The 26182-nt window shown below is 38.1% G+C and overlaps 1 protein-coding gene across 3 annotated transcripts; it reads right to left on the bottom strand.

Annotated features, from left to right (window-relative positions):
* Positions 1–459: 459 nt before the first annotated feature.
* sgk1 (serum/glucocorticoid regulated kinase 1) lies at positions 460–24980 on the bottom strand. Of its 3 annotated transcripts, XM_082144605.1 has the most exons (13): positions 24871–24980; positions 20672–20911; positions 11217–11414; positions 9981–10041; positions 4454–4529; positions 4085–4160; positions 3791–3979; positions 3522–3653; positions 2489–2725; positions 2284–2379; positions 2008–2163; positions 1822–1911; positions 460–1645 (listed from the first exon to the last, which is right to left on the bottom strand). In XM_082144605.1, exons 1-13 carry the CDS (start codon positions 24946–24948, stop codon positions 1478–1480), a joined length of 1797 nt encoding a protein of 598 aa, XP_082000731.1. In that variant the 5' UTR covers positions 24949–24980; the 3' UTR covers positions 460–1477. The 3 variants fall into 3 exon arrangements, with proteins under 3 accessions (XP_082000731.1, XP_082000730.1, XP_082000729.1); XM_082144604.1 differs by lacking the exons at positions 9981–10041; positions 11217–11414; positions 20672–20911; positions 24871–24980 and adding an exon at positions 6799–6948; XM_082144603.1 differs by lacking the exons at positions 9981–10041; positions 11217–11414; positions 20672–20911; positions 24871–24980 and adding an exon at positions 4648–5102.
* Between the last annotated feature and the right edge of the window lie 1202 nt (positions 24981–26182).

The raw sequence follows: 26182 nt of genomic DNA, 5'->3' as shown, positions 1-26182 counted from the left end.
ATCAACTGTTGAAAGCCAAAGTATCTTTACAGCTAATAATTTCCTGTGTATCTTGCATAGGACGTCTCTAAAATGTCTTTTACGTAAGCAATGCTCAGGTCAGGTTTACTTTTAACAAACTACCAGTCATTTCGCTGATGCGTGACCTAGTTTAAGGCCTGAATTTGCTCAGACCATTACACCGGGTCTCAGAAAAGCAGTTCCAGGAGCCACAGTTAATACATGCAAACATTGACAGCTGCCAGAGAAATTAAAATAATGCTTGGTTAAAGAATGTGCAGGGGTGGCGTGAGCGCTGGGTTGGGAAAGAAAGACTGTGACGCACGACACTGTACTAAAAGAGACCTTTGATCAGCTGAGGTAACCAATGACGTTTCATTTTTGCTTTACACTGTAAAATGATATATCCCAGTGTTATAGTTTCATCTACCTATTGTCTTATTCAGGAAAACACAAAGATTGTTTTGGGGAAAAATAACCATAAAGTTTTATTGCGAACCAAACAAGGTCACATGATTCAAACATTTTACAATTTTACAGTACATTTATAGTTACATATAGGTTTTTGTTCCATATACATTAAAACTAATACATAGACTTTAAAATGTACAAACAAACTTAAATAACCTTTACAGTCTTATTCAATGGAATGTGATGTTCAGACAAACTGGCCCATTTCTGAGCTGTTACGATTACTGTACATCCTAGGAAGGCTAAGGAGGGACAGAGACGTCGTATTCCTTGGTCCAGGTGCGTATCTACTAACACCAGCAGCACATTCCTCTAGCACCTTCCGCTCAAGTCAAAAGAACAAAAAAAACACAAAAAAGGAAGTGCTCTTTAAATTAGGAAGATAAATGTGCAACTTGATCCCAGACGTGTAACTGAAAGATTACAGAAACATCAGATGCTGATATATTTTAGTGGTTTTAGCGTCATGTTGACTGTACTTTATATCTGACACGGACTGACATGCCAGATCACATGATTTAGATTAAACAAACATGTGTGAAGGGGTGTTAAAATGAAGGCACATACACATTACACACACATTCAGTCCATCCAAAACACTGAAGTCTAGCACAAACAATCCTATAAAAGTGAATAAGTTGGAAATAAATCTCAAGAAAGGAAAAGTACATAACAAACGTCCATCAGCATCAATCTTCTCTCGTTCTTTTTCCCCATCTGTCTGTCTGACACAACCTGGGGTGAAAGCGGAGGAGAAATCGTGCATTTGGATGCAGACGATGAAGATGACAAGTCTTTTTTTAATGTGTAAAACTCAGGCCTTTTAACAAAGGCCTTTTGAGCTGCCATATGCCATGTGCAAATGCCCCCTATCTGGAGGCAGGGAAATGAGACGGGCTTTCTTTTCTCATAGTGATGCACTACAGGTGTGAATCCATGGGACAGTGTTTCCATGGTAATGAGCTACAGGTCAAAGTCTATGGGATGAGGTTTCTGCTTCGACGGGCTACAGGTAGGAATCCATGGCAGGGGCGTAAGAGAATCCCAGGAAAGCCTCGCCTGCCTCCGTGATGCTGGCTGTGACTAGAGCGCTGTCCGGGGAGCAGCCGATTGAATTTGGCACCGGCTCGTCTGTGAACTCGGGGTCGAAGTGTCGCAAGTCATTAGGCCCCGTCTGAAACAACAAATTGACATTGCAATAAATTGGTTAGAAGTTGCAATGTATTACTGGATGTTAACTGCGTTCTCTTATCACAAATGATGCCAGCATGACTAGGGCCTTCTTATCTCTAACATCCAGTGCAATGTGGTCATAACCCACAGTCAACCGAGAAGAGCGCTGGAACGTACCACGTTAGGGTTGAAGGGCGGCGTCAGCTTCTTGGCATTAAGATCATCCCAGTTTATGGGAGAGAAGAACATGTGGTTCTTGATCTCAGTCTACAAAAGTGAAATAGAAGATACATTAGATATAAGATCAACAAACTGCTATTTGATATAATCAGGCAAAGACTGTTAAAATTCAAACACACTTACAAAGTCATCAGTGAAGCCCAGTCTCTTGGTTCGGTCTTTTTGCAGCAGGCCTTCCAGCAGGTGTCTGGCAGCGTTGGATATGTTGGGTTTGAGCTGCAGTGGCTTGTTCAAGATGTTGTCGTACATTTCCGCTGTGTTACGGCTGTAGAACGGAGGCTGTGGAGAAACCATAAAAACAGTCAGCAATCATGTAAAAGCCAAGTACTCAAGTCAGTTCCAATTCAGTTAAGTTAGCTAATTGACATGAAGTGCATTTATTTTGCTGAAATAACTCACCAGGCCATATAACATTTCATACAGCACTGCACCTAAACACCACCAGTCCACCGTCCGGTCATACGGCTGCTTGTGTAACACCTCCGGTGCCAAATACTGCAAGACAAATAGAGAAACATCAAGACGAGTTCGCTTATCGACTGCCAATGCAATGGCATTGTTTGAAAGCAGCCGTTGTCTACCAATAAAAGTGCACAGCGTTTACCTCTGGTGTTCCACAGAATGTTGATGTTGTTCCATTGGGTTCTATGTTCTCTTTGCACAGGCCGAAGTCAGTCAGGATTATGTGTCCTTGTGAATCCAAAAGAATGTTCTCTGGCTTCAGGTCTCGGTACACGATGTTCAGCGAGTGCAGGTACCCCAAGGCGCTTGCAATCTCGGCCGCATAGAACCGCGCACGTGGCTCCAGAAAGCATCGCTCCCTTTGCAAGTGATAGAACAGCTATGGAAAGACAAAGAGAAAGAGGAGACCGATTAGGCTGTGAATTCCATATCCTGAATGACATACTTAATCAAGGCTTTCTAGACTCTGCAATCCTGAACAATGGCAGGAAATGAGAACGCCCCCCACAGCCCCTCAGAGATGTCTGTTGAGTTAGATCGAGTCTAAACCACCACATCTGCTAAATCTGGCTCCCCCCACCTCACACACTTTCCCCTCCCAGCCATTTCCTGAGGAGAGTTTCCTATTCAGAGCCCAGCCGCTCCTCTTTGCTTCTCATGACAGGATATCCTTTTTCTGTCTGCATCTACCTCACTGTCTCCTTCCAATAATCTATTTTCTATCACTCTCTCTTGTCAATATTGTTCTTCTAGAATTAGGCAAAAAGTTGGCAAACCACAGCTCCATAAATAGAAAAAATCATTTATAGTATGTTCTCACCAAAAAGTAGTGTTTCGAGTCAAATAAATATCCGGTAACCCTTTAGTTTAGTCCAATTCTCACTATTACCTAGTTGCTTATTATAATGCATATTACTATGATATTGTCTGCTTATTAGCACTTATAAAGCACATATTAATGCACGACCATATTCAACCCCTTAATCCTAACCAATACCTAAACTTAACAACTACCTTCCTAACTATTAATAAGCAGTAATTAGGAGTTTATTGAAGCAAAAGTCGTAGTTAATAGTTAGTTAATAGTAAGAATTGGACCTTAATCTAAAGTGGGACCAAATATTCTTCTGTCTGCTGTGTAACTTCTTAAAAACAATGCAAATTAAATTACGCACCTCTCCGCCGTTGATGTAGTCCAGTACAAAGTAGAGTTTATCAGCAGTCTGAAAGGAGTAATGCAGGCCCACCAAGAAAGGATGCTTGACATTCTTCAGTAACACGTTGCGCTCAGACATGATGTGTTTCTCCTGAGGTTAAAGGTCATGATAAGAGGTCAAACGTACTTCAGGGTGCATATGCAACCAATGCATTCTACATATTACTGCTAGACAAAAAGCCTAAGGCAGTTGTCACGAGAAGTGAATTGCTTTGTATGATCCCATACCTCCTTTTTCTTCAAGATGGCTTTCTTTTGCAGCACCTTGACTGCGTAGAACTTCTCATCGCTCCGGTGGCGGGCCAGAAGAACCTTGCCGAAGCTGCCTTTTCCGATGACCTTGAGGAAGTCAAAGTCCGACGGTTTGGCGGTGGGGTTGGAAGAAGGACCGAGGTTTATTTGCTGAGAAGGACTTGGCTGTAGAGGAGAGAGATATGATTAGACAAATATGATTCAGACATTGTTTTGAAGAAATATGCATTGTGCATATACACACATGCTTTCAATGGCCAAACAACATACCGGTGGGGAAGGGTTGCTGTTCATCAGTTCAGCATCTTGTGGAGGCGTCAAGTTCAAGATGGACTGGACCTCAGGACTGCAAGAAGAAAAGATCAGATGCAAAGTTTTAACAAGGGCAGTTCAGCAAACAAACAAGGAGAAATGTAGAAATGTAAAAAAGTTCAAAATAAATAGTAACTATTTAAAAATAATTTGTAAATAATTTAATATATAGCCTGGGGAGTTATTTCAACAAAATAAAAGCATTTTAAGCCTTTAATTGAAAGCATATTAGCTATAATTGTACATTTAAAAAAATAATTATAATTTTGGGAAAAGTAGAAAAAACATCTTTACATTTCTTTACATATGTACAGAAAATAAACTTACTGCTTGCATGCATAAGAGTTTGTGGAAAGCTTCTGGATAAAGTCATTCAGTCCCATCTTTCTCTGTTTCATAAAGGCTGCACATAAAAGAGAGAGAGAGAGAAAATACATTTAAAAGAAAGATCACTTAATATGCTTCCCTTAATTTGCTAAAGTTGGCTCAGGAGATTCCATTCACTGAAAAACAAAGCCTACCGCTGAGATTAGCTACTAGTCCTCTTGTTTTAGAGTAGGTCAAGTCTGGAGCTGGAACACTCGTCTCCGTTTGAATTGTCATTGTAGTTTTCCACTCCGGGCCAGTAACCAAAAAGACACAAAGCGCTACTGAACTCCTACACTACTGTTCCAACTATTTAAAAGGCTTGGGGGAGGAGGCTAGAGATCGCTTTCCGCTAAGAGGCGTGGCTTTGTCTGTGTTCTTAGCGGGGAGGCGTGTCCTGACGCAAGTCTCTGTCTTAGGGGGCGTGGTCTGTCGTAGTCAGCCGTTACGTCTATGAGGGGACAGCTGTGAGTGAAGGGTACACCACGAGCACGTCACGCCTCAAAATCTAATGTTTACATGCAGTTGAAAACAAGATCTACCCGGATCTAACAAGCTCAGCAGGACTACATGTTCTGTTGAGAGCAACGTCAGAAGGGTTCAAAATCGATACAAAATTGAGCCAATGAGTCACTGTACTTTTCTTTTATTTAAAAAAACCCTCTGCCTGTCTGTCTGCCTGTCATAATACAACCCCAGTCTTGCTGCACATTCTCAATGTAAACAACGTGTCTGTTCAGTATACAACTGTAAAGAGAAAGCATGCCATTCACGAGTGCACATGCAATGAATCCTGTAATAGCTCGATCACTATTTCGCTCTTTCCCCTCACGTTTTCTCTCAAAGACCCATTTTATTCGTTGTGACAGATGACGCATGAATGAGACAAAAGCAAAGGGATTCGAGCCAAACTTCAGTACTCGTTGGAAAACTACCGACTGTAACGGTGAATGAACCGTTCTTTTGTGTCGGATCTTTCAAATGAATCGGTTGAACCGGTTTACTAAAATAGTCCGAACGATTCAATCACGAATCAAATTGATTCAGTCCGAGCCGTTCTGTCAACTCACGAATAACGATCTCTGTCGACATGTCTGAATAATGAGAAGTAACCGATGATAGTGATAGTAAGAGCATTTTTTACAATACACATTTTATACATAAATAAAACGTTAAAAAAATGTGCATACTAAATGTTTGAAGTAGGCTAATGTTCCACACCGCGATGTCAAGGCCTAATAATGTCATGACGTAAAAATGGCTTAATTTGTTTTTGAATGGGTGTTCAAAACGAATTCGCAGAAATGAGTCGGACTTTTGCTGCATTAACTTGCTTCCAGGAAAATGCAAGCATTCTTCTGCATTCTTTCCTTCTGTCAATTAGAGCCCGTGATATGTACACAAGATCATGAAATGCCATTTGCCACAGTTACACAATGTCATACCCCACTCACATACCCAACTCATAAGTTATATTTTAAAAAAACATAAGCCTCAATAAGATTCAAACTCATAAATGACTGGATTAATGGTTGGGTTGTGGCAAAAAAAAGCTTTAGGCTACAACAAAATGCATTCGAGTCACCAGCGAGTGACAAATGTTCGAGTCACAGTATTAGCTATTAGTAGAAAATTACTATAGCACCTATAACAACATTAATTGAGTAAAGATAGCCTAATGCATACATCCCAAAAATATTATTTTATTGTGACAATTTGGACATCAGTCATGATACAGTGCAAGAAAGCATGAATTAATACAACATGATGGCTATTATGAACATCCACTTAATATGCATTTTTACGTTGCTCAAACTTGTAAGTAGACTACACTGTAAAGTAACTGTAATCGTATAGCCTAAAAAGTTTGAACGCTCGTTGCCACCTTCCAGATGTTTTGAATAAATCGCTATAGGCTATTAACAATAGCCTACATTGGCCAATTGGGTAGGCTACTATAGCCTACACATATCATCGGTTTATTATGAATAATGTTCTTGAAAAAAGTACAAACCTTTTATTTCCGCCGAAGTTCTCATTGTGCTGTTAATCTCTGTAAATCTGTTATGAGAGCCGAGACTGACTAGCGTTTCATATATTTGGCAAAGGCAGAGCCAAGTGCCCATATCAGTATCAGACTAAACCAATAAAGATATGAATACAGTGTTAAAACCGGGTCACTGCCCCTTAGGTAACGCACCTAGAGATGCCTCCAGTATACAGCCTCAATAAGCGGACCATCATTTCAATTAAAACAGTTCCATTATACAAACTTTCCGCGAGATTTTCGGCGAGATTCAACTTACATGTGAGCGGTGAAGTTTTGTCTTTCATAGGGTCAAAGAAAAGAGTAAGGAGCCGCAGACACGCTTGATGAGGAAGTTTGGAGGTGAAAGGATTTTCTCAATCCGTCGCATTCCACCAGGGCTGATCTGACACCGGATATCTGCGGGGCGGAGTTTCTCCAGCCCTCCAACAATGTGCTTCACTATTTTCAAGCGGAGCCAGAGCTAAACGATCTTGAAGGCTGTCTGTCAAAGCCCAGTCAGTTGCCTACCTCAACAGAGTATTTTGTGCATCAATGGCGTGTGCGACACAATTGAGACCATTGAAGGGACTTTCAATGCGGGAATGGAGTGTGTACCTTTAGTTTTGTATTTTTCTGTCTGAATATGAGAATTCAGATGAAACAAACATGATGAAGCGAACCTCTCAAACACTTAAGTTATTAGAAAAACAAAGCATGAAAATGATCACACATAAAACACTGAAACACATAATCTTTAAACCGGGGCTTAGTTGTCACATTGAATGAGGTAAGTTGTCACAATAAAAACGTAGCCTACCTTTATTGTAATAATATATAATATCAGCTTTTCCGCCAAATGTAAACACTACAACAATTATGAAGAAAATAATTCACAAAGCAAATGTAACCAAGTCCTACTCAACCTGCACCGAGCGGGATTTGAACCAGGGTTTCCGGCATATTTTAAATTTTATGAAATTTTAACAATTTTCTCAATTGTTGTGTGTGCTAACAAGGATGCTAAAGACTGTAGCTACTAGTGTCAGTCGCTAGCACGCCTCTTGAGGCCAGGGGAGTGAGGTTTACACACACAGCTCTTACTGGCTTACGTCTGTTACACTAACCCCCTTAAACCTCACTCCCATCCGGGTCACGGCACCGTTTTTGTGACATTTAACATTTAAAACATGAGACAACTTTGCTGTGTGACAACTAGCCCTGGTTTTCCCTACCATACGGCACGCTTCTGTATGTCAAGTTCACCACTGTCATAAATTATTCTCATTGTAGTCTATTTTTCGCAACAGTTTTATGCAATGTTTAGAAACTAAGTTTGCAGTTCAATACTCTCTATTTTGATTCTCTTCCCCTTCTGTCTCCTTGTGCTCATCTCATCCAGATTCTAGTCTTTTTCAATCTCTCATTGTGTAAATAGGAAGTGTGTGAGTGAATAGAGGTCTGGGAGAGGATAGAGAGACAGAGGGAGTTCACAGAGATCAACGGGGCTTCAGTCCTAAGTGTCCAACCACTTTGTTTATTTATGTTGGATGATGGAGATTACGTAAAATCTTATTTAAATGCTGCTAAGAACTCAATACAGGACCAAAACATTATGCATACTAATGTGGACTTAAATCATACGCTGGTTTCAAGAGAATTATGCAATTTCCCTCAGACACACACATTCGCATGAATGCATACAAATATGTGCGTACACAAACACACCTGCAATGACTACATCAGGAGAAACTCTGGAGCTTATGAGATCATTTAGACAGATTTAGAGTATGAGCAATGTAATGTGAACACAAACAAATGTATTAAAGATGTACTGTAGTTCATAGGGATTGTACTAAATTATATATTTATGAGACTGCTAAACGTCAGTGATTTCAAATTCCCTAATTTCACGAGTACTCCATACTCTGGCATGTTTTGTTTAAATGGGAAGCACATTTAAACCAGCTGACTGGTCCCAGGACATGGTCCTCTCTGTACCTGTCCTAGGTTCAGTGTTGTGATATAACAAGTGAAAGTCTACTTTCCACAGAAATAAGATAAAGGTAATAAATAAATAATTTTTTGTATTTTTCATTTGCTTTTTTTCAGATAAGCTTATCACGTAACCTTTAAATGACTGGTATTATACAACCATGTCATGGTTAAGGAATGTTTGAAAATCTTTTATCCACAGTGTCAGCAACAGATCATTTATGGCTGAGCTATTAATTAGGGCCTTTTTGAATACTTGATATCATGGAAAATAAAACAAACAGGAAACCGCTTCTGTGTCACCTCTGATTTACGTCATAACCCAATGTAAACTTAAACTTACACTACTGTTCAAAAGTTTGAGGTCGGTAACATGTTTTTATGTTGTTGAAAGAAGTCTTGTATGCTCGCCAAGGCTGCATTTATTTAGTAAAAACAGTAATATTATAAAATATTGTTAGAATTTAAAATAACCATTTTCTATTTTAATATATTTAAAAATGTAATTTATTCCTCTGATGGCAAAGCTGAATTTTCAGCATCATTACTCCAGTCTTCACTGTCACATGATCCTTCAGAAATCATTCTAATATGCTGAAACTTTTCTCATTATTATCAAGGTTGAAAACAGTTTTGCTGCTTACCATTTTTGTGAAAAAAGTTTTTCAGGATTCTTGTGATGAATAAAAAGCTCAAAAGAACAGCATTTATTTGAAATATAAATCATTTGTAACATTATAAATGTCTTTACGGTCACTTTTAATAATTAAAATCTATACCTAAATTCCAAATGAAAACATTTTATTATGTATTTATTTGTTATATAAGTGCAAAGTAAAAGTGCATATTTTATCAATTTCCTACATACGAAAAGTTAAACAAGCCCAAAATTGAAGAAGTCTGGCTAATTTAATTTAAAAAAGGAAAAATGTCTTACAAGAACAATTCAAATCTATTATATTCTATCCTTTGAAACTAGATTTTTTTTCCCCTTTAAAATCATCCTAGGGCAAAGAAAAGTTCCTCTAATTGAATAATAACACTTATACATAAAATATTATCAGTGTCAGTTTAGCAAATACAATGCATATTCAATGCAATATGTGTGGTGCATTTGTACCATTACCAGGTGGTGTTGAGTGTTTGCAGTTGAATAGTGTAGGAGTGCTTTATTCACAGAAGTGCTGTTTTGAGCACTTACCTAAAAATAGTTATTAAAGGTTCAACTCTAAGCCTACATGGATCAAGGTGATTACGGGTTATGCTTATGCCAGCAAAACAGAAAAACAGAGAAGAAACAAAGCAACTCAAAAAGGAAGAGAAGGAACTCAACTGTACTGACCAATCGAAGAGAGATCCTGAGGGAATTATGACGATGAGTGAATGAGAGAAAATGTATAAGAAAGAGAGGGAGATTGTGGAAATGAAGGCAATGAAAGGAAGAAAAGACTGGTTGAAAATACTTACTGGTGTCAGAGGGGCAACAATAATCAGACTCAGGGTCTCCATGGTAGTAGAGGTCCATTGCCTGAAAAAAAAAAAAAAGTAATGTAGGTCAGTGCAACGTGTCTTCAATGAACACATTCTTTTGTTGTGGTAATATTGCATGTCTCTTTAGACTTATACACAAGTTTAATGACAGAATGAGGCCTTGGTCCTTAAGGAAGTAACATTACTGAATGTGATGAGTTTCGCTAAAAAACTTTCGTTTTTTTTTTTGCGAAACTGCATTTCTAACAATATTAGAAATAGGACTTTGCTTCATTAATAATGTGCCTTAGATTTACTGAAAGACGTGATGACGTCCAGATGGACTGTCGCATCAGTCTTAATCTACAGTTTGCAAAAAATGTAATGATGTGACATCCGGTATACAGTTTTCCACCCAAGCAGCAAAGCTTTCTGTGTGAAGTGAGTGAGAGAGGATGAGAGAGAGCTTGAGAGAGAGCTTGAGAGAGAGAGAGAGAGAGAGAGAGAGAGAGAGAGAGAGAGAGAGAGAGAGAGAGAGAGAGAGAGAGAGAGAGCGAGAGCGAGAGCGAGAGCGAGAGAGAGAGAGAGAGAGCGAGAGAGAGAGAGAGAGAGAGAGAGAGAGAAAGAGAAATTACCCATATCCACTTCTTTAATAACCTCCCTGGAGAGCAGGCTAACAGAATGCTGAAATATGTGAGGGATAGTATTAACATCTTTGCACATGCACCTACGCTAAGCTTTCCTGGCCCATGTGTCTCACTGCTCTTTTTTATCTTGTGTAAACAACTAAGTGGCTAAATTAAGCTCAGTCCAGAAAGATTGAAGAGAAATGGAAAATGGGCGCAAATGTCAACAAATAATGCTTCCAGAAATTTTTCACAAGATTTGACAACCAGAAGGCATCCAAATGTCTTATTTTTATGCACTTTTTAAAAGCTGGATTTTTTCAACCAATGTTTGGGTCAAATATGGACAAACCCAACCGTTGGGTTTAAAATTTCATCAAAAAATTGAAACCAATGGCTGGGTTTGTCCATATTTGACCCAAACATGAGTTGAAACATCCCAGCATTGTTTTAGAGTGTATCTATTGTTTTGTGATTTAAAAATGTAGAAGCTTTTAGTGAAATATTGTGCTTGAAAAGTGTACTTTTTTTTTACAATTCATCTAATGCATTGATATTCATACATTTTGCATGAGATACTGTAGTTCGTTTGTGTTTCTGTGCTGACCTGTGTGCGCTGACGTGGTTGCCATGCCTCCTCGTGCCCGTAAGTGATGAAGGGCCCATTGCAGATGCAACATTCCAGCAGAACGGGGCTTCCCAGCAGGGGTGACATCACCCAGGGACAGATCACATGCCCATCTGACTCTGCCTCCCTCACCTTACTATCATTGTGATGTCGACTGAGCATTTTCCATTTTCTCACCTGTTGAAAAACACAAACGAGGTAAGCCTTGAGGTAAAGCGAGTAAACAGCTAATCATTTAGTTCAGTGGTTTCCCACCAACTTGATGCCAAGGACCCACAAATATGATGAAAATATCCCCTTGCAAGGAACCTACTTCTTAAAATCTATATTTTCATGTATAAAGACTTGTAAATACTGCGGGTCACCATGATTTTGCCAAATGAGACATGACCCTGGATCAACATAATTTAGAAAATGTTGTCCTAACCATATCCTTATGCCTAAACTTATAACCGTACCCATAAGTTCTCCTTAAAATCAGAGGGAAATGATAGATGAATAACACTGATGTAGAAGCACCTAACCCTGGCTGTAAACCTAAACTTGACATAAACTGTAAACTTGTCCCTCAAATCTGATTGGCTGATTGGAATGTTGTTCAAGGATCAACAAAGATGTTGATCATGTTGGGACATGTACTTATGTGTGAGCAATCTACAGTGATACTGTAAAGATAACAATAATTGTTTATAAATAATTGATTTTTATTGTTATTTTACTAAAGTCAAAATAAATTATTATATATTACCATTCAAAAGTATGGGGTCAGTTATTTTAAAAAATGTTTTCAAATTTTAACCCTATGAGACCTATGAGAATAAATCTTGCCTACCACAAAACGTAACACAAAACTTTTCCGTAAATTAGCTGATGCTTTTACCAAAAGGGACTCACAGTACATTTAGAGGAGGAACAATCTCTCTGAAAAAAATCTGTTCAAGGCCATAATGATAATAGTTAAAGGATTGACTGTTGTGGGATTCAACCCACCAAAAAAAAAAGTTTAGTTACCAGCTCAGACTTTAACCAGTGTCACACCACCTCATGAGTAAGCATAAATGCAAAAAACAACACAATAAGTGAGACAGTAAAGTATAAATAGAATAAATAATTTCACCATTTAATAATTAGCTTTTCTCAGTAAATAAATAATCAAGTTAATCAAGACGTATAGGGGGAAATTCACTAAGAATATATCATTATCGCATAAAATACTGATTCAAAAGTTTCTTTTTAGTACATTCACCCCTAAAGGTTATGACTAGATCTGTATATGTATTGATGAAAGCTCAAGGGTCAGTGAAAGACGTCACTGCAGCGACTCAATCTTATTCTATAATCCACAATAATCAGGACACACTTTGCTCTTTAGCCTTTGATGCCAGAAATGAAGCACAGATTCCAGGGAAAGGTGATCTTGGAACTGCAACTAACCTTTCTTAAGGGCCTAGTCTAGTGCACACACACTCAGCCTGGCCCAAATATTTCAACTTCAAAAGCTGCCGATTATGTAAGTGCACTTACAGGAAAATGCTAAGATAAAAAATGGTTAATCAGCAACTCTTCCCTCCCTTCGCTCCTCTCCTCCAAACAGTATCTGAGTTGGCATTTCTCATGCAAGGCTTTGCACTGCTATTGTTATCTAAAGTCTCTCAGACAGTATTTACCAGGCAGAGATTTTCTAGTCAATACAATGTCATTATATTTTTGAAGACCTGGGGTGTGTTTATGTCTGTTTATGTGTGCATATGTTGCCATGGAGGGTAAATCTCACATTGTAGCCCTGTTTGAGGAGATTAGACCCAAACCCTTGTATGGGATCAGCCTATATTGAATTCCCAAAGGTTTTCCTCCCTCTGCATCCCATCATGAAACTCAGCTGGGAACAAAAGCTACTGAATGTCTCCAGTCCTTCACCCGCAGCATGAAATACTTTTGGGAAGTTGTTTTGTATGTGGTGTAAAATGTTCCTGGCAAAAATATTATTTAAACAAATGGTTTAAATTACATTTATTTAAATATGTTTATCTTTAAGCATAAAATGCATTGAATTCAATTGAATCATAACTAAGCATTAAAATGCACTTCAGTTCATACTTTATTTTGAATTCATAATATGTATAACCATTTAAAGATTACATACTTCAATTAAGCATACAATATATATTTATACACTAGGCTATATACTGTTGAAAAGGCTTTTTAAAGTTTTTAAAAGAAGTATCTTATACTCACCAAGGCAACATTTATTTAATGACAAATACAGTAAAAACAGTAAAATTGTGAAATTCAATTAGAGTTTAAAATAGCTGTTCTCTATTTTTTATATATTTTAAAATGTAACTTATTCCTGTGATGCAAAGCTGTCACATGATCCTTCCAAAATCATTTTAATAAGCTGATTTGCTGCTTATCATTATCAATGTTGAAAACAGTTGAAAACTCCTTAATATTTATGTGGAAATCGTGATTCTATCCTTGCTAAATATTCATTTCTATAATTGACACATGGAAAAATATGGAAGATTTACACTTTTAAAAATGAATTTGCCATACCACAGGACCATTTAAATGAACAATTGGAGGCAAAAAGTGATTAAAAACTGTGAAAAAGAAAAATGGTGACCAGTCACAGGAACTAAGATTTAGAGGTTCCCTTATACATTCATTTAACATAACATCTTGATTTAACAAAAAGTTCATGGATATATGTCATGTGTAAACTAAACTAAAATTTACTAGTTTCCATAAAGGCTAAAAATATTTTATGAGTGCTATAGCGTGCAAGTCTTGTCTCTCCAACCCAAGCGATCTAAATGATGACATACCATAAACCTTTGTTGTTTTCATTTAATACTATTTTTAATCAATGCAGACAAACCATGTCATTATAAAAATAAAAAATAAAAACTTTACTCATGAATCATTTTTAACATCCTCAGACGTCCCCAAAGGCAGGTTTTCTGAGATTTAGCTCAATTCTGGGGTGTTTTTTGTCCCTGAAGTAGCTAAGCAAAGCCCTACACACTAAATCCTATAAGCATAATTAAACCCGCTCTGTATAGAAAAGTATTCCATTCCCACAGAATAAATATTACTCCCCCCTAAAATCTATTAGCCCGCTGTGCTTCTTTGTAGCAGAATTGCAGAACGATTCAGGAAAGATTACAGAATGATTCAGGCCATTTCTGTACCAGTATAAAGCGCTCTAAATATAATAGCTCCTTCAACTTTATAGCGGGAAATACATAAAGTAGGTGAAGGTCACAAACTTCCTCAGAAGAACTTCTATCCAGCTGACACCACTAGCCCACGCTTGGAAGGTGAGAGGGAATTTGGCCCGGAGCCACCCTCGACTGGCACAGCACCAGAGAGATAGCATGCAACGGCGTATAGGGGCCGGAGAAAGACATGAGGCCCAAAACAGAGATAAAGAATCACCTGAACCAGCGCAGGAGGTCTGACTGGAACTGACACTGATGTTGTCACTTTAAGGGCTCTGGTGAAAACACTTCTGTGTGACGCGTTTTCCCTGAAACCTAGTAACCATTAGCCTCATTAACCCCAACTAGAGAATCATACGGGACAAAGGGTTACAACGCCAGAGATGAGATGCGTGAACAAACAGATAAAAATAGTACTTTGCTAATTGGCCTCCAGAAGCCATGATTGTACCTACTTATAAAACAGAAATGCTGTTGTGTACTAAAAATAAAACATGCTAATCAGGGTTATTAAAGCTAGCTAAAACTACCCCCACCACTTAAAAAACACATTTTTGTTACTTGAACTAAAATTAAACTTGACTGTTTTAGTTCAGCAACATTTCTCATTATATGGCCTATAAACTATAATATTATCCCAATGATACTAAAACTGGAGCTAAAGTCCACAACATCTCAGCAGGGTTTGATCCGTTTAAAAGCATGAGCTCTTCCAGTGACACATCAAAACAGCTTTGAATTTACAGGAACTAATGACACATGCTCTGGATTGTGGACAGACGAAGGCACTTTTGTGGTTGTGTTTGCACAAAGGAACATTTTATAGCTCAGAAGTTGCTCTTTTATGGCTCAGGATACTTTTTTGTTGAAGTATCAATGTTGTATAACATGTTTCTCCTTAGGAAAAATAACAGAAGAGTATAAATCGATAAAACTAATGTGGTTAGCATGTCTTAGATCATTTGAACCTGGGAGAACTTACTGAGAAATGTTTGAGTTCATTTCGACTTTTGATTGAAAAGGAGACACACATAAGATTATTGGGGTCTTTTTCTCAGGAGAAAAATCTGAGGAGACATGAACAAGTGCTCCATTTGATCTCATTGCCATTTAGACTCTTAAAAAAAAAAAGGTTCCACTCACATGGGTAAAACGAGACTAGATGATGAGGGAACACAAGGTGAGTGGTTTATTGGTGAAGTTAATGAGGGAGATCACTGACAGGTGCAGGTGATTGTGAAGGAGGTGCAGGTGTGGCCCAAGGAGGATGCTGGGAAATGTAGTGGAGGTGGTGACTAGGCTGGTGACCGTGACAGTACTCCCCACTCCCGGTAGGCGTGTCCTCGCGCCGTAGATGGTGCAACCGGGGAGTCTAAATCAGGACGGTGAGTAGGGTATGCAGACTCCAGGGCGGTGCCGACAGCTTTGGAGACCAGGGAGGATCAGGCCGTGCAGGCGGCCAGGGCGGAGAGGGCCCTTCAGGCGGCCAGGGCGGAGACGGCAGTTCAGGGCTGAGCATCTCGGAAACAGCCTCCGTAGATGGGTAGCCCCCCCCCCCCCCGCCAAAAAATTATTGGGTGAAGTTTTGGACTCTGGAGCTGGCTTGTGGGCTGAAGCGGGCTCAGGGACCGGCGGCGAATTCTCAGGCGTGATGGCGGCCATCTTGTCCGAAGACACAGGCACGGCTGACATGGTGTGAACAGTCTCTGGCTCGGCAGGCATGACGTGAACAGTCTCTGGCATTTCTCTCACGAGAACGGGCTCAAGCCTGGCGGTGACCTCGACGGGACAAGACTCTGGAAGGGCTCAGGTGGCGAGGCGGCAGCCATCTTGGCCAGAGACAAACTCTCAGGCGTGGCAGCGGCGATCTTAGCCGGAGACGAACTCTCAAGCTTGGCAGCAGCCATCTTGGCCAAAGAGAGGGCTCAGGCGTGGCAGCGGCCATCTTGAGACGGGACTCAGGCTCAGGACACAGTGGGGAGACAGGGACAGAAGGGAGATCTGGAACTGCTTCCTCGACGGTGTAGGAGGATCCACTCAACCACAGAATGTAATCACTGGAGAAGAATGTTGGGGATGATCGCTGGAGGTAACACGGGAGATAAAGGTCCTACAGGTTTCACTCACACGGGTAAAAACGAGACTAGACGATGAGGGAACACAAGGTGAGTGGTTTATTGGTGAAGTTAATGAGGGAGATCACTGACAGGTGCAGGTGATTGTGAAGGAGGTGCAGGTGTGGCCCAAGGAGGATGCTGGGAAATGTAGTGAAGGAGGTGGTGACTAGGCTGGTGACCGTGACAAAAGAACCTTTATATTTAAGGGTGTAGGAGATACAGTTGAGAAATTAACAGGATCACATGTCACTTTCTTTGTTCTTCTTTCCAATGTTGTTCTGAACCCCATTTACTTTTATTGTATGGACGAAAAACAATTGAAACACTCTTAAAAATGTACTATTTTGTTGTCTGCAGAACAAAGAAAGTCATACAGGTGTGGAACGACACGAGGAGGGTGAGTAAGCGATGCAATAAGCAAAAGTCTCCATTTAATTATGTTACTAAGAGAAGTGTTAATGAGATATTAAATAGGTCTCATTTTGTCAGTTTACTTTAAACACTCTACAGCGAAGAATCAGTCATAACTAATCTGTTTTATACAGTAATTATTTAGCAGATACTCCATATAAAACACCTATATCTCATCCCAGGCTCACAGTACTGAAGAAGCCTCATCCATCTGAAGGCCAGCGTAATGTGGTCATTTAAACTTTATGCTCATTTCAACCCGGCGAAACCTGGCACTATAAAAACTCGCCCTGCGTGTGTGCGTTTGTGTGATCTGACCACAGACCACATGAGCGATGAGTCATCGGCACAACCTCCCGCTCCTTGCATCTTTCTGCCACATTAATTCCACAAACACAAACAAGCACACAAACCGTCACGCAGAGCGAGAAGGAGTCCCACTGCTCTCCATATTTTCACAGGGCGTGAAATAAAAATCCTTCCAGGCAACATCTACTGTAAAACACGATCATGTTCCTCAGTCAAGAGTCAATAAAGCAAAATGAATGCAACACAATACAGATCCATCACATGCCCAGGTTACTGCATGGGGAGAGTTTGGAAGGACTTTATCTGCAAAACCAAAATGAGCTGTAGCTTCAGAATAACAATTAAAACGATGACCGATTAGCGAAAGATCCGAGCCGACAGTGATGATGAAGGCAGGTTATGAGAATGAACAGAATTAGATATTACTCTCAGGTTGCTGAATGAATTCAGTCATTTCTAGACGCTGCTGCTGCGATTCGGTCATTCTCACCCTGATATACGTTACATAACTTCACCCTCAGGACAGACTGGACACAAAATGATGTGTCATCTCTCTCGCTTTTTCTTTCTCCTATAATATTTCCTCTTCTCCTCTCCCATTCTCCCTGTCAGGACACATATATTTTTAACCCAACCTAACCTTGATATACAGTTGTGTAGCTCCTACAATAAATGTATCATGAATAAAAACATTTATCATGAATAAAACAGCTTGGGCATTTTTCTGTGTTTTTTTGAGAACTGTTTGTGGCAAAGCAGGGGAGAAGTAGGCAAGAGGTTATTAAATCAATCGTACTCAAAATCTTACAAACCTCAGATGGCTAAAGGTTTAACCATCGTTATTTATTTGACACTGTCTGTATAGTTCTGCAAATAAAACAACATACGGTATAAGAGAGAGCAAGGGATAATACAGCTGGGTTAATATGTTTTTAATATATTTAAAAATATATATTTTTATAATATTATATTATACATAATATGTGATTTAAAACATGGAAATAATGTTAATTAATTTATAAAAAAAAAAAAAAAAAAATATATATATATATCGAATGATTCCCAAATATGATCCAAGGGACCCCCATCCTAAAATATAAAGATGGATATATATTTTCATGTATATATACCCATTTATGCTCTGTATAAATAGTAATAGTAATGTCAAATTGTTTCTTATAAATAATTAAGTAAATCAAATTATTAAATCAAATATATTTTCTAAACAATATTTACTTTGTAATTTTAATATTAAAATATATAATAAATCTGTATTAAATCTTTGTATTAAATATACTTATTTATATCATATATTATATCTTATATCTTATTTATTACATAAAAAATGTGGTTCAATTGAAATGTATTTGCATAACTCTTCACTTTTTATTTTTTATTTTTTTTATTTGTTGCTGTTAAAATGTGCTTCATAAAATCCTTTTATTTCTTGGGGATTCCCGTTTAAAATACAATTTATTACAGAATATTCCTAATGTTTCTGCATATTTTCTGTGATTAAAATGTCTCAAATAAATGTTTTCTTGGGAATATTGTTTTAATTGGTAAAGAATGTATAGATTCCCCAACATAACTTTCCATTCTTTTAGTCTTTTGCAGTGTCCAAACAAAAACCACTTCCTGTGACTTTCAGTTGATGCAATTAGGAATTAGCTGAAGTATTGGCAATGGACTGTGATGTTCTGTGATGTTATTTGGTTTGTCTCACTGTAAAACATACCATCATGTTTAATAAAATCACAGAAATTGGTATGACATTATCAACATTTTAAGCTGACACCCTCATGTAAGCTAACAGTCCCTCACTGAGCAATGGCTAACTTTAGCACTTAACATTTTTCCATCCTGGAAGCTTCCATACTATTATGCAATTCCGTAAATAATCAGATTATATGCTAATACAGCTAATGTGCTTGACCACAGCACTTTTCTGAAAGTTTGCTAAATAAATACATTCTTACATAACATCGCAACAGAATGTATTTCAAACTGTCTGTCTGTTACATAAACCGTAACAGCACTGAGGCTGCATATAGCAAGCAGAAATGCTGTCATGTGATCTCTCTCTCTCTGCAGGGATGACTGAGATCCAGACCCCCTCTGAGCTCTGTGTCATCTTTCTAATACTCATTGTCTGAGAGCCAATCAAACAGTCAGAATAGCAACTGTGGAAGAAAGTGACAGAGCGCTCAACTCATCTAACCTAGGCCAACCCTGAGAAGCTGTTTAGCATTGCTAAATGGAAAGACAACATGCTCAGCCTCTTATGCATCCCTACGGCACGCTAAGATTAAAAGCTTGCACCGCAAGGGATCAGAATAAACAAGCAAAAAAGAGAAAAATTACAGGAAAAGCAAGTTTTGTAGGTCCTGAAGTATATGGCATAGCCATTACCAGACCCTATTTATAATTGTTACTCTCATCACGTTTGCTGTAAACTGTGGTAAGCTATCTGAGGTCATTTCTATCTTAATATTCATAAAATCCTTTTATTTTCTCTCAAATTTTCGGAGAGTTTATTTCTGTCTATTTCTGTGTTTTGGCATGGTAATGGTTTGACAATGTTGATGTTTGGTCGCTGGTGCTGCTGTTATTGCTGCTGCTGTAGAGTAAGTACAAGACTTGCTACTGCCATTACATACACAACATGCTGCTGTGAGCAAGTAAGACAGCGCTGCTGATCAATATAGCGTACATGAATTACCCATAGCAGATCTATACAGGTGGAGCTGGGGAAGGTGGAGGGTTTCTGAAAGTGCGCTGCACTGCTACAGTAAATGCTGACCATGTATTTGAAGGTTGAGCAGCGAGCTCATTGGCTACTGATACAGCAGGAACCAATCAGCTGTCCCTTATAGAGAATGATCTGATTGCAAGCAGATCGAGTTAAGGACCAATCAGCCTGCGCCATCAACAGTTCCAGACAGAACTTTGTATTTATCCCAATATCAGATTTAATTGAACATGAAGGAGAAATTTAAATATTTTTAGTGTAAGTAGGGATTTTGTACCCAGGTAAAATAAAAAGTTGGCAATTTATTAAAGAATATTCCAGGTGTTTCTTCATGTTTTCCTTTCTCTCATCAAAATGTTTTAAACTTCTACAGAATAATTTTTGAATTGGTCTAAAACTCAGTTTTTATCTAAAAGCTCTTAGTTCCAATAAAACATCAAAATAAAATGCAACCAATTACGACACTGTCTACTGACACACAAAAAAAGTGCAATTTTAATTGTCAGTCAAGAAAGACTCAAGATTCCTGAAATCTTAAAAATCACTCCGAAAGGATGAATAGATGCACGAATAAACATTTAACAGATAACTGAAAGGTTAATAAACAGACAGTTTCCTGACCTTGCATGTCTTGTTCTTGTCTGCCTGGCAGGGTGTGCAGGGGGCACAGGTCTGATAGAGAGGGCTGGGGGGGTGAGGGAGGTAGTATCTTCCAGGACTGTTGTGGCAGCAGCCGTAAGGTGCTGGGAAGTGCGTGTACCACAGGTCCTGCCCCTCCTGACATTTCGGACACGGAGACAAGTAGCCCTTATCCTGGACCTTCTCCACATTCACCTTCGGATTCCTCATCCACCTGCGCACCTGAGGCCAAAACAAGACAGAGTTTTGCATCATTACATTACCATGCACCATCACACATTATATAATTCAAGGCTCAGGGGTGGCAACCACCAGTAGCTTGGTGGTTTAACTTGCCCTGGAGTAGCCACATGACAAACTAATTCCAGGAAGCAAATTCTGTGTTGATAAATAAAGATCAATTGACTTCCATGAAATGATTATAAAACCATGAGTTCTACTGACAACATCTGGGAAGATTATGTTGGATTTGGATATAAAATCCCAGAGGAGAGTGTTATAATCAGATGTTGCTCTTTCATAGCTCAGGATATTTAATAGCATTCTCAGCATTGTTTCATTAAGAATCAGCTTTGTGTCTTTGTGTCTTACCCCTTAGGATAGCTAAAAATAGAAACAAATGAGACTGGTAACATTTACTGTAAGAGTATTGAGTTAAAATAAATTAACGTCAAATATATATAAAAATTTTTAATAAAATAATAGGGAAAAATATAAACAAACAACAACAATGCTCAAGAGTAATGAAACATGTAAAAAATAAAAATAAATGTGAATGAACAAAATACAATATAATAAAAATATAAAATAATCCTTAAGAGTATTGAGTTAAAATAATGTAAAATATATATAAAAAAATTTAAAAATCACATAAAATAATTTAATAAAGAAATGTCTGACTTGATTGCAGACAGTTTGAGACATTAAGATCTCGAAAAGGCATGAGAGATTGTAAAGTAAAAAGTAAAAGTTTCCATCCATGTAATAGGAGAAACAACTGAGATATTGGAGAGATTTGTGCGTTAGAGAATTTTGTTATGCAAAAGGCTCTTGTGAAACCCAGTTATCAAATACCATGTTTTACAAAGTAACTAAGACAATATTTTGTCAAAACATCTTGAATTTACTGTTTGAGGCAAACTGTGAATGTGAATTTTGGAGTGGTGCATTTGCTCCTGTACAAGCAGATTAAACAGAACACGGGATCTCAGGGCCGTACCCGTGTATGTCTTTACAAGCTAAACAATGAAATCTGAAAGGCGCCCTCCAAATCACAAGCAGTGACTGACTAAAAGAGGCAGGGCACAGGGTCGTATGTCTTCTTTGTAGTTTACAATGCATTTAATGACTTCAATCCCTTGAGTGAAAAGCAATTTTCTAGGCCCCAGGAAATCCTGCAGCTCATGGCGAGCACCGGCTGAGATATTTCCACTTCTCACTTCATTTCATACAGCTTCCAAACAACCAAAAAAAAAACCAAACAAAAAAAGAATATCAAAGCTCTATATAATCTAACTTTTGTCTTTTTTTAGAATGAGGAAAACAATGGGAAAAATCCTATAATTAATGAAAACAATGCTTCTCAATGTCCTACATACATAAACAATCACACTGTACAGTCAAGAATCCCAACAATTCACTGCCCCCCCCCCCCCCCCCAACCCCCTTCCTCTCTCTCTCTCTCTCTCTCTCTCTCCTTTGATCGGATTGTCAAAGTTATGTCACCGTGTGTTGTCACTGTGGCTGTACACTAGCACTTGGGAGTCTTTTTGCTTTAAGCTTCAAAGACCTTTCTCTTCTCTTCTCTTCTCTTCTCTTCTCTTCTCTTCTCTTCTCTTCTCTTCTCTTCTCTTCTCTTCTCTTCTCTTCTCAATAATATATAAAAATGTTTTTTTTTATATTCATATTCATTCAGTCAGATGTCATCTCATAACATTTTAATTGTAAATGGCATGTAATTTTAGTGCTGAATGTTATTGTTATGATCAGGTCTATCAGGCACATGAATCATTCCTTACAGGAATCAAATGCTAAAGCAACAGCAACCCAATAAACCACTCCAAACACAGGCTCTACTGATGACTCAGCAACCATGAAACGTTTAGTCACTAGAGAAACACATCAGTGTTTGTGTGCGGCTCAGTGCAAAAACACAGCGCAAAGTAACAAACCCACAACACACTCCGGTTGTGTTAATGCTACACACGTACGAGACAACGCTGCAAGCTGACCTACAAAAGACAAACATCAACCTTGGCACTCCAGAATATTCCTTCTTTTTCTGTCTCGGTGTACACATAAATACATAATAATCCAACAAAACCATCTCACTGAGTCACTCTCTGACACTCCATCTGCTGTGTGCGTCTGTGTGTGTGTGTGTGTGTGTGTGTATGTGTGTAGGAGTCTGTACTCAATCCCAAACCACACACACACTTTCTCGCCTATAACCAAAACAAATACATTATATTTAAATAAATAACTCAAAACATGTTCATATTGGCCACTGCAACAGTCACAAATCAAATGTGAATAGTAGTTTAATTTTTTTGTTTTCTTAAAATGTATTTGAATGCAAACACAGTAAATCCAATAATATCATCAATATGAATATCAAATTACATGGCAATATTACTTGCATATTTACAAATAGCGTCAATCTCACACTCATGACACAAACAGCCCATTGTATATACACCTCACAAAATAAGTGATATTGCATATAACTATATGCAATATATCGGTTATTGGCTGATTTTAGAGAATTTGTTAATTTACTGTATTGCTTGATATTGAATATTTAATTGTGTATGCTCATTTCCCAAAATCATTACATTTAGATTACCTTTGTTGTCATAAATGCTCACTTATATCTTTAAAAACAGTATTTAATAATTTATTAATTTACTGACACTGTTAAATGTAATATTTAGCATATATCAAAATGAATATCCATGTTTCATAATGCACATTATAATGTTATGATACATAAATTAATTTGGTATTAATTTTAAAATGAGTGATTTTAGTTTGTGGTGTTTTATATATTTTATTATTTTTTATATATACATTTATATAATTTATATTATATTTATAATATATATAGTTGTTTATTTAGACAAAATAGTATATCATTTTATTATCGGCTATTCATCCCTATCCAAAAATCAAACGCAGTGTTTGCAAATAACCACATACTGTACATGCACATATGTTGAATCAGTGTTATTATATTTTAGTTTTATAATATTTTATTTTTAGATTTCATGTTCATTTTAGTTACATTTTTGGTAATTTCCTTATGTGCTTTTGTCATTTTATTATTATTATTTTTTAGGTTTAAATTTAGATTTAAATTATTTTTATTTCAGTTTTAGTTTTTATTTATTTCCAGATAATAATTTTTGTTACTTATTTAAGTTTATTGCCAAGGCAACATTTCTAATTTTCGTTTTAAGTTTTCTAACTAATTTTAATATTTTATTTCAGCTTTATTTCAGTTAAAGGGATAGTTCACCCAAAATGAAAATTGTGTCATCATTTACTCACCCTCAAGTTGTTCCAAACCTGTATGAGTTTCTTTCTTCTATTGAACACAAAAGAAGATATTTTGAAGAATGTCGATAACCAAAAAGTTGATGGACCCCATTGACTTCCATAGTATTTAATTTATTTTTTCATGCTATGGAAGTCAATGGGGCCCATCAACTGTTTGGTTACCAACATTCTTCAAAATATCTTCTTTTGTGTTCAGCAGAAGAATGAAATTCATAGACAGGTTTGGAACAAATTATGACAGAATTTTTGGGTGAACTATCCCTTTAACAGAAATGTTTTTAATCATTTTAGTTAACGATAATAACCCTTTTTTGAATCCATAAACACCAGCTATATCCACGAACGCAGACAAATATTTATGCCTCACTTCATCCATAGAGAAAAATACTTTTAAAAACCTTAAAACGTCTATATTTCTGTGCTTCTGCTGTTTGTATTCAGAGGAGAGCTGATAGAATAAAGAAGCAAGGATGACTAGGGAGACAACTCGAGCCTGATAAGTTTGTCCACATAAGCACCACAGTGCAACATGTCAAGGCCAAGTCATCGATTGAACAGCACCTTTAAGTCTCCCCAGCCAAAGAAGTTCTGCAACCAACACACACACATGCTCACACACTCACCTTCCTCTTGACAAACTGGAAAGCAGAGCACTTCTTAAAAGAGAAAGACTGTTTCTCTGCATTATGGACCAGCCTCATGGCCTCTGGCCGGCCCGCGTACTCTGCGGACCCCAGCGTGATGCCTTAGAGAGGGACGAGAAGGTGAAAACAAGATTATGAGGTCTTTTGTGTTGCCTGACAAAGTACGCCAACAAAAAATCTGAGATATCAGTTGGCGAACACATGTGTCTGAGTGTCTGCGGTCATACCTGTGCAGTTGTCCTCCCTGCTCCTTGATATTATTGTCAGTTCTGAGCGATGATATCAGCGCTGCGCTGGTGCCGTGAGTCGTCCCAGTGATGCTGCTGGATTTCACAGCATGTTTCTGCAGAGCCACCGCTGTATGTGCGTATGTGAGAGACACACAGAATGAGATGAAGCCGAACACACACCTTGTCAATGTGACAGAGAGTGAGTGTTTCAATCGAAGCGAAGCGCACCTTCTTCCCTGCCCTCGCTCTCTGTCTCTCTCTCTGTAGCTCTTCGTTCTTCTCTGGCAGCAGCACTGATACACTCTCTCTCTCCTCCTCCTCCTCCGCTTCTCTCCCCCCCCCCCCACCTCAGTTTTCTGCAGCAGCGGATGCTCTCTCTATCGCAGCATCTCTCTCTCCATCCCTCCCTCCCCGCTGCTTTCATTGTGTGAATGGAAGGATGGGCGAAGGATGAATGAAGACTGATGGATTGGATGGGTGTGTTTAGCCTGACCACTAGCCTGTTCTGACTCACACACAAAGCATCTCTCATGCTCTCTTTCTCTCCTACCTGTCATTTTTTTTTCTGGAATTCTCTCGGGCAATAATCATTTATGAATGAGCAGGGGTGAATGAGTCAACAGGTTTGTCATCCTGCAGGCAGCGGATGTCACACATCTGCAAAGAGAGAGAACGGAAGATAATGAGCGAGGAATCGATAGACTGAGTTAAAGATATAATGATGGAGAGATCCTTCTCCTTTTGAGTAAGTCGTAAGTATATCAGGAGGTTGACATCATTTAAAGAAAGATTCAAGATGGCTGCATTTTTGGGAAAATATGTTAATCTGTTTTAACAAAATAAACTAAACGGAATCAGAATGGACATTTTTTCCCCAATGGATGTTCACAGAAAATATATGACAAAAATATTCCAAACCACCCCACCTAATAAAATAATAAAATATAATGATCAGATATACTTATTAATTAATTATTAATTATTAATACAATTAATAATTAATAAAATGAATTAATACATAATAATAAAACACCTATATAAATATAAAATTTATCAAATTA

Source organism: Leuciscus leuciscus (genome assembly GCF_965113295.1).
Source record: "Leuciscus leuciscus genome assembly, chromosome: 18".
Taxonomy (NCBI): domain Eukaryota; kingdom Metazoa; phylum Chordata; class Actinopteri; order Cypriniformes; family Leuciscidae; genus Leuciscus; species Leuciscus leuciscus.
Note: the sequence above shows the minus strand (reverse complement) of the source record. Positions and strands in the feature narration are given on the sequence as shown.

Bases quoted from the DNA above. Each gene is read 5' to 3' on its own strand.
- sgk1 (XM_082144605.1), bottom strand. From the start codon at position 24,948: ATGAGGCTGGTCCATAATGCAGAGAAACAGTCTTTCTCTTTTAAGAAG. The intron at 3,980-4,084 runs GTATGTTGTTTG...TCTCCTCTACAG, and splicing joins ACAGCAACCCTTCCCCACCG to CCAAGTCCTTCTCAGCAAAT. The intron at 2,164-2,283 runs GTGAGTTATTTC...GTTTCTCCACAG, and splicing joins ATGAAATGTTATATGGCCTG to CCTCCGTTCTACAGCCGTAA.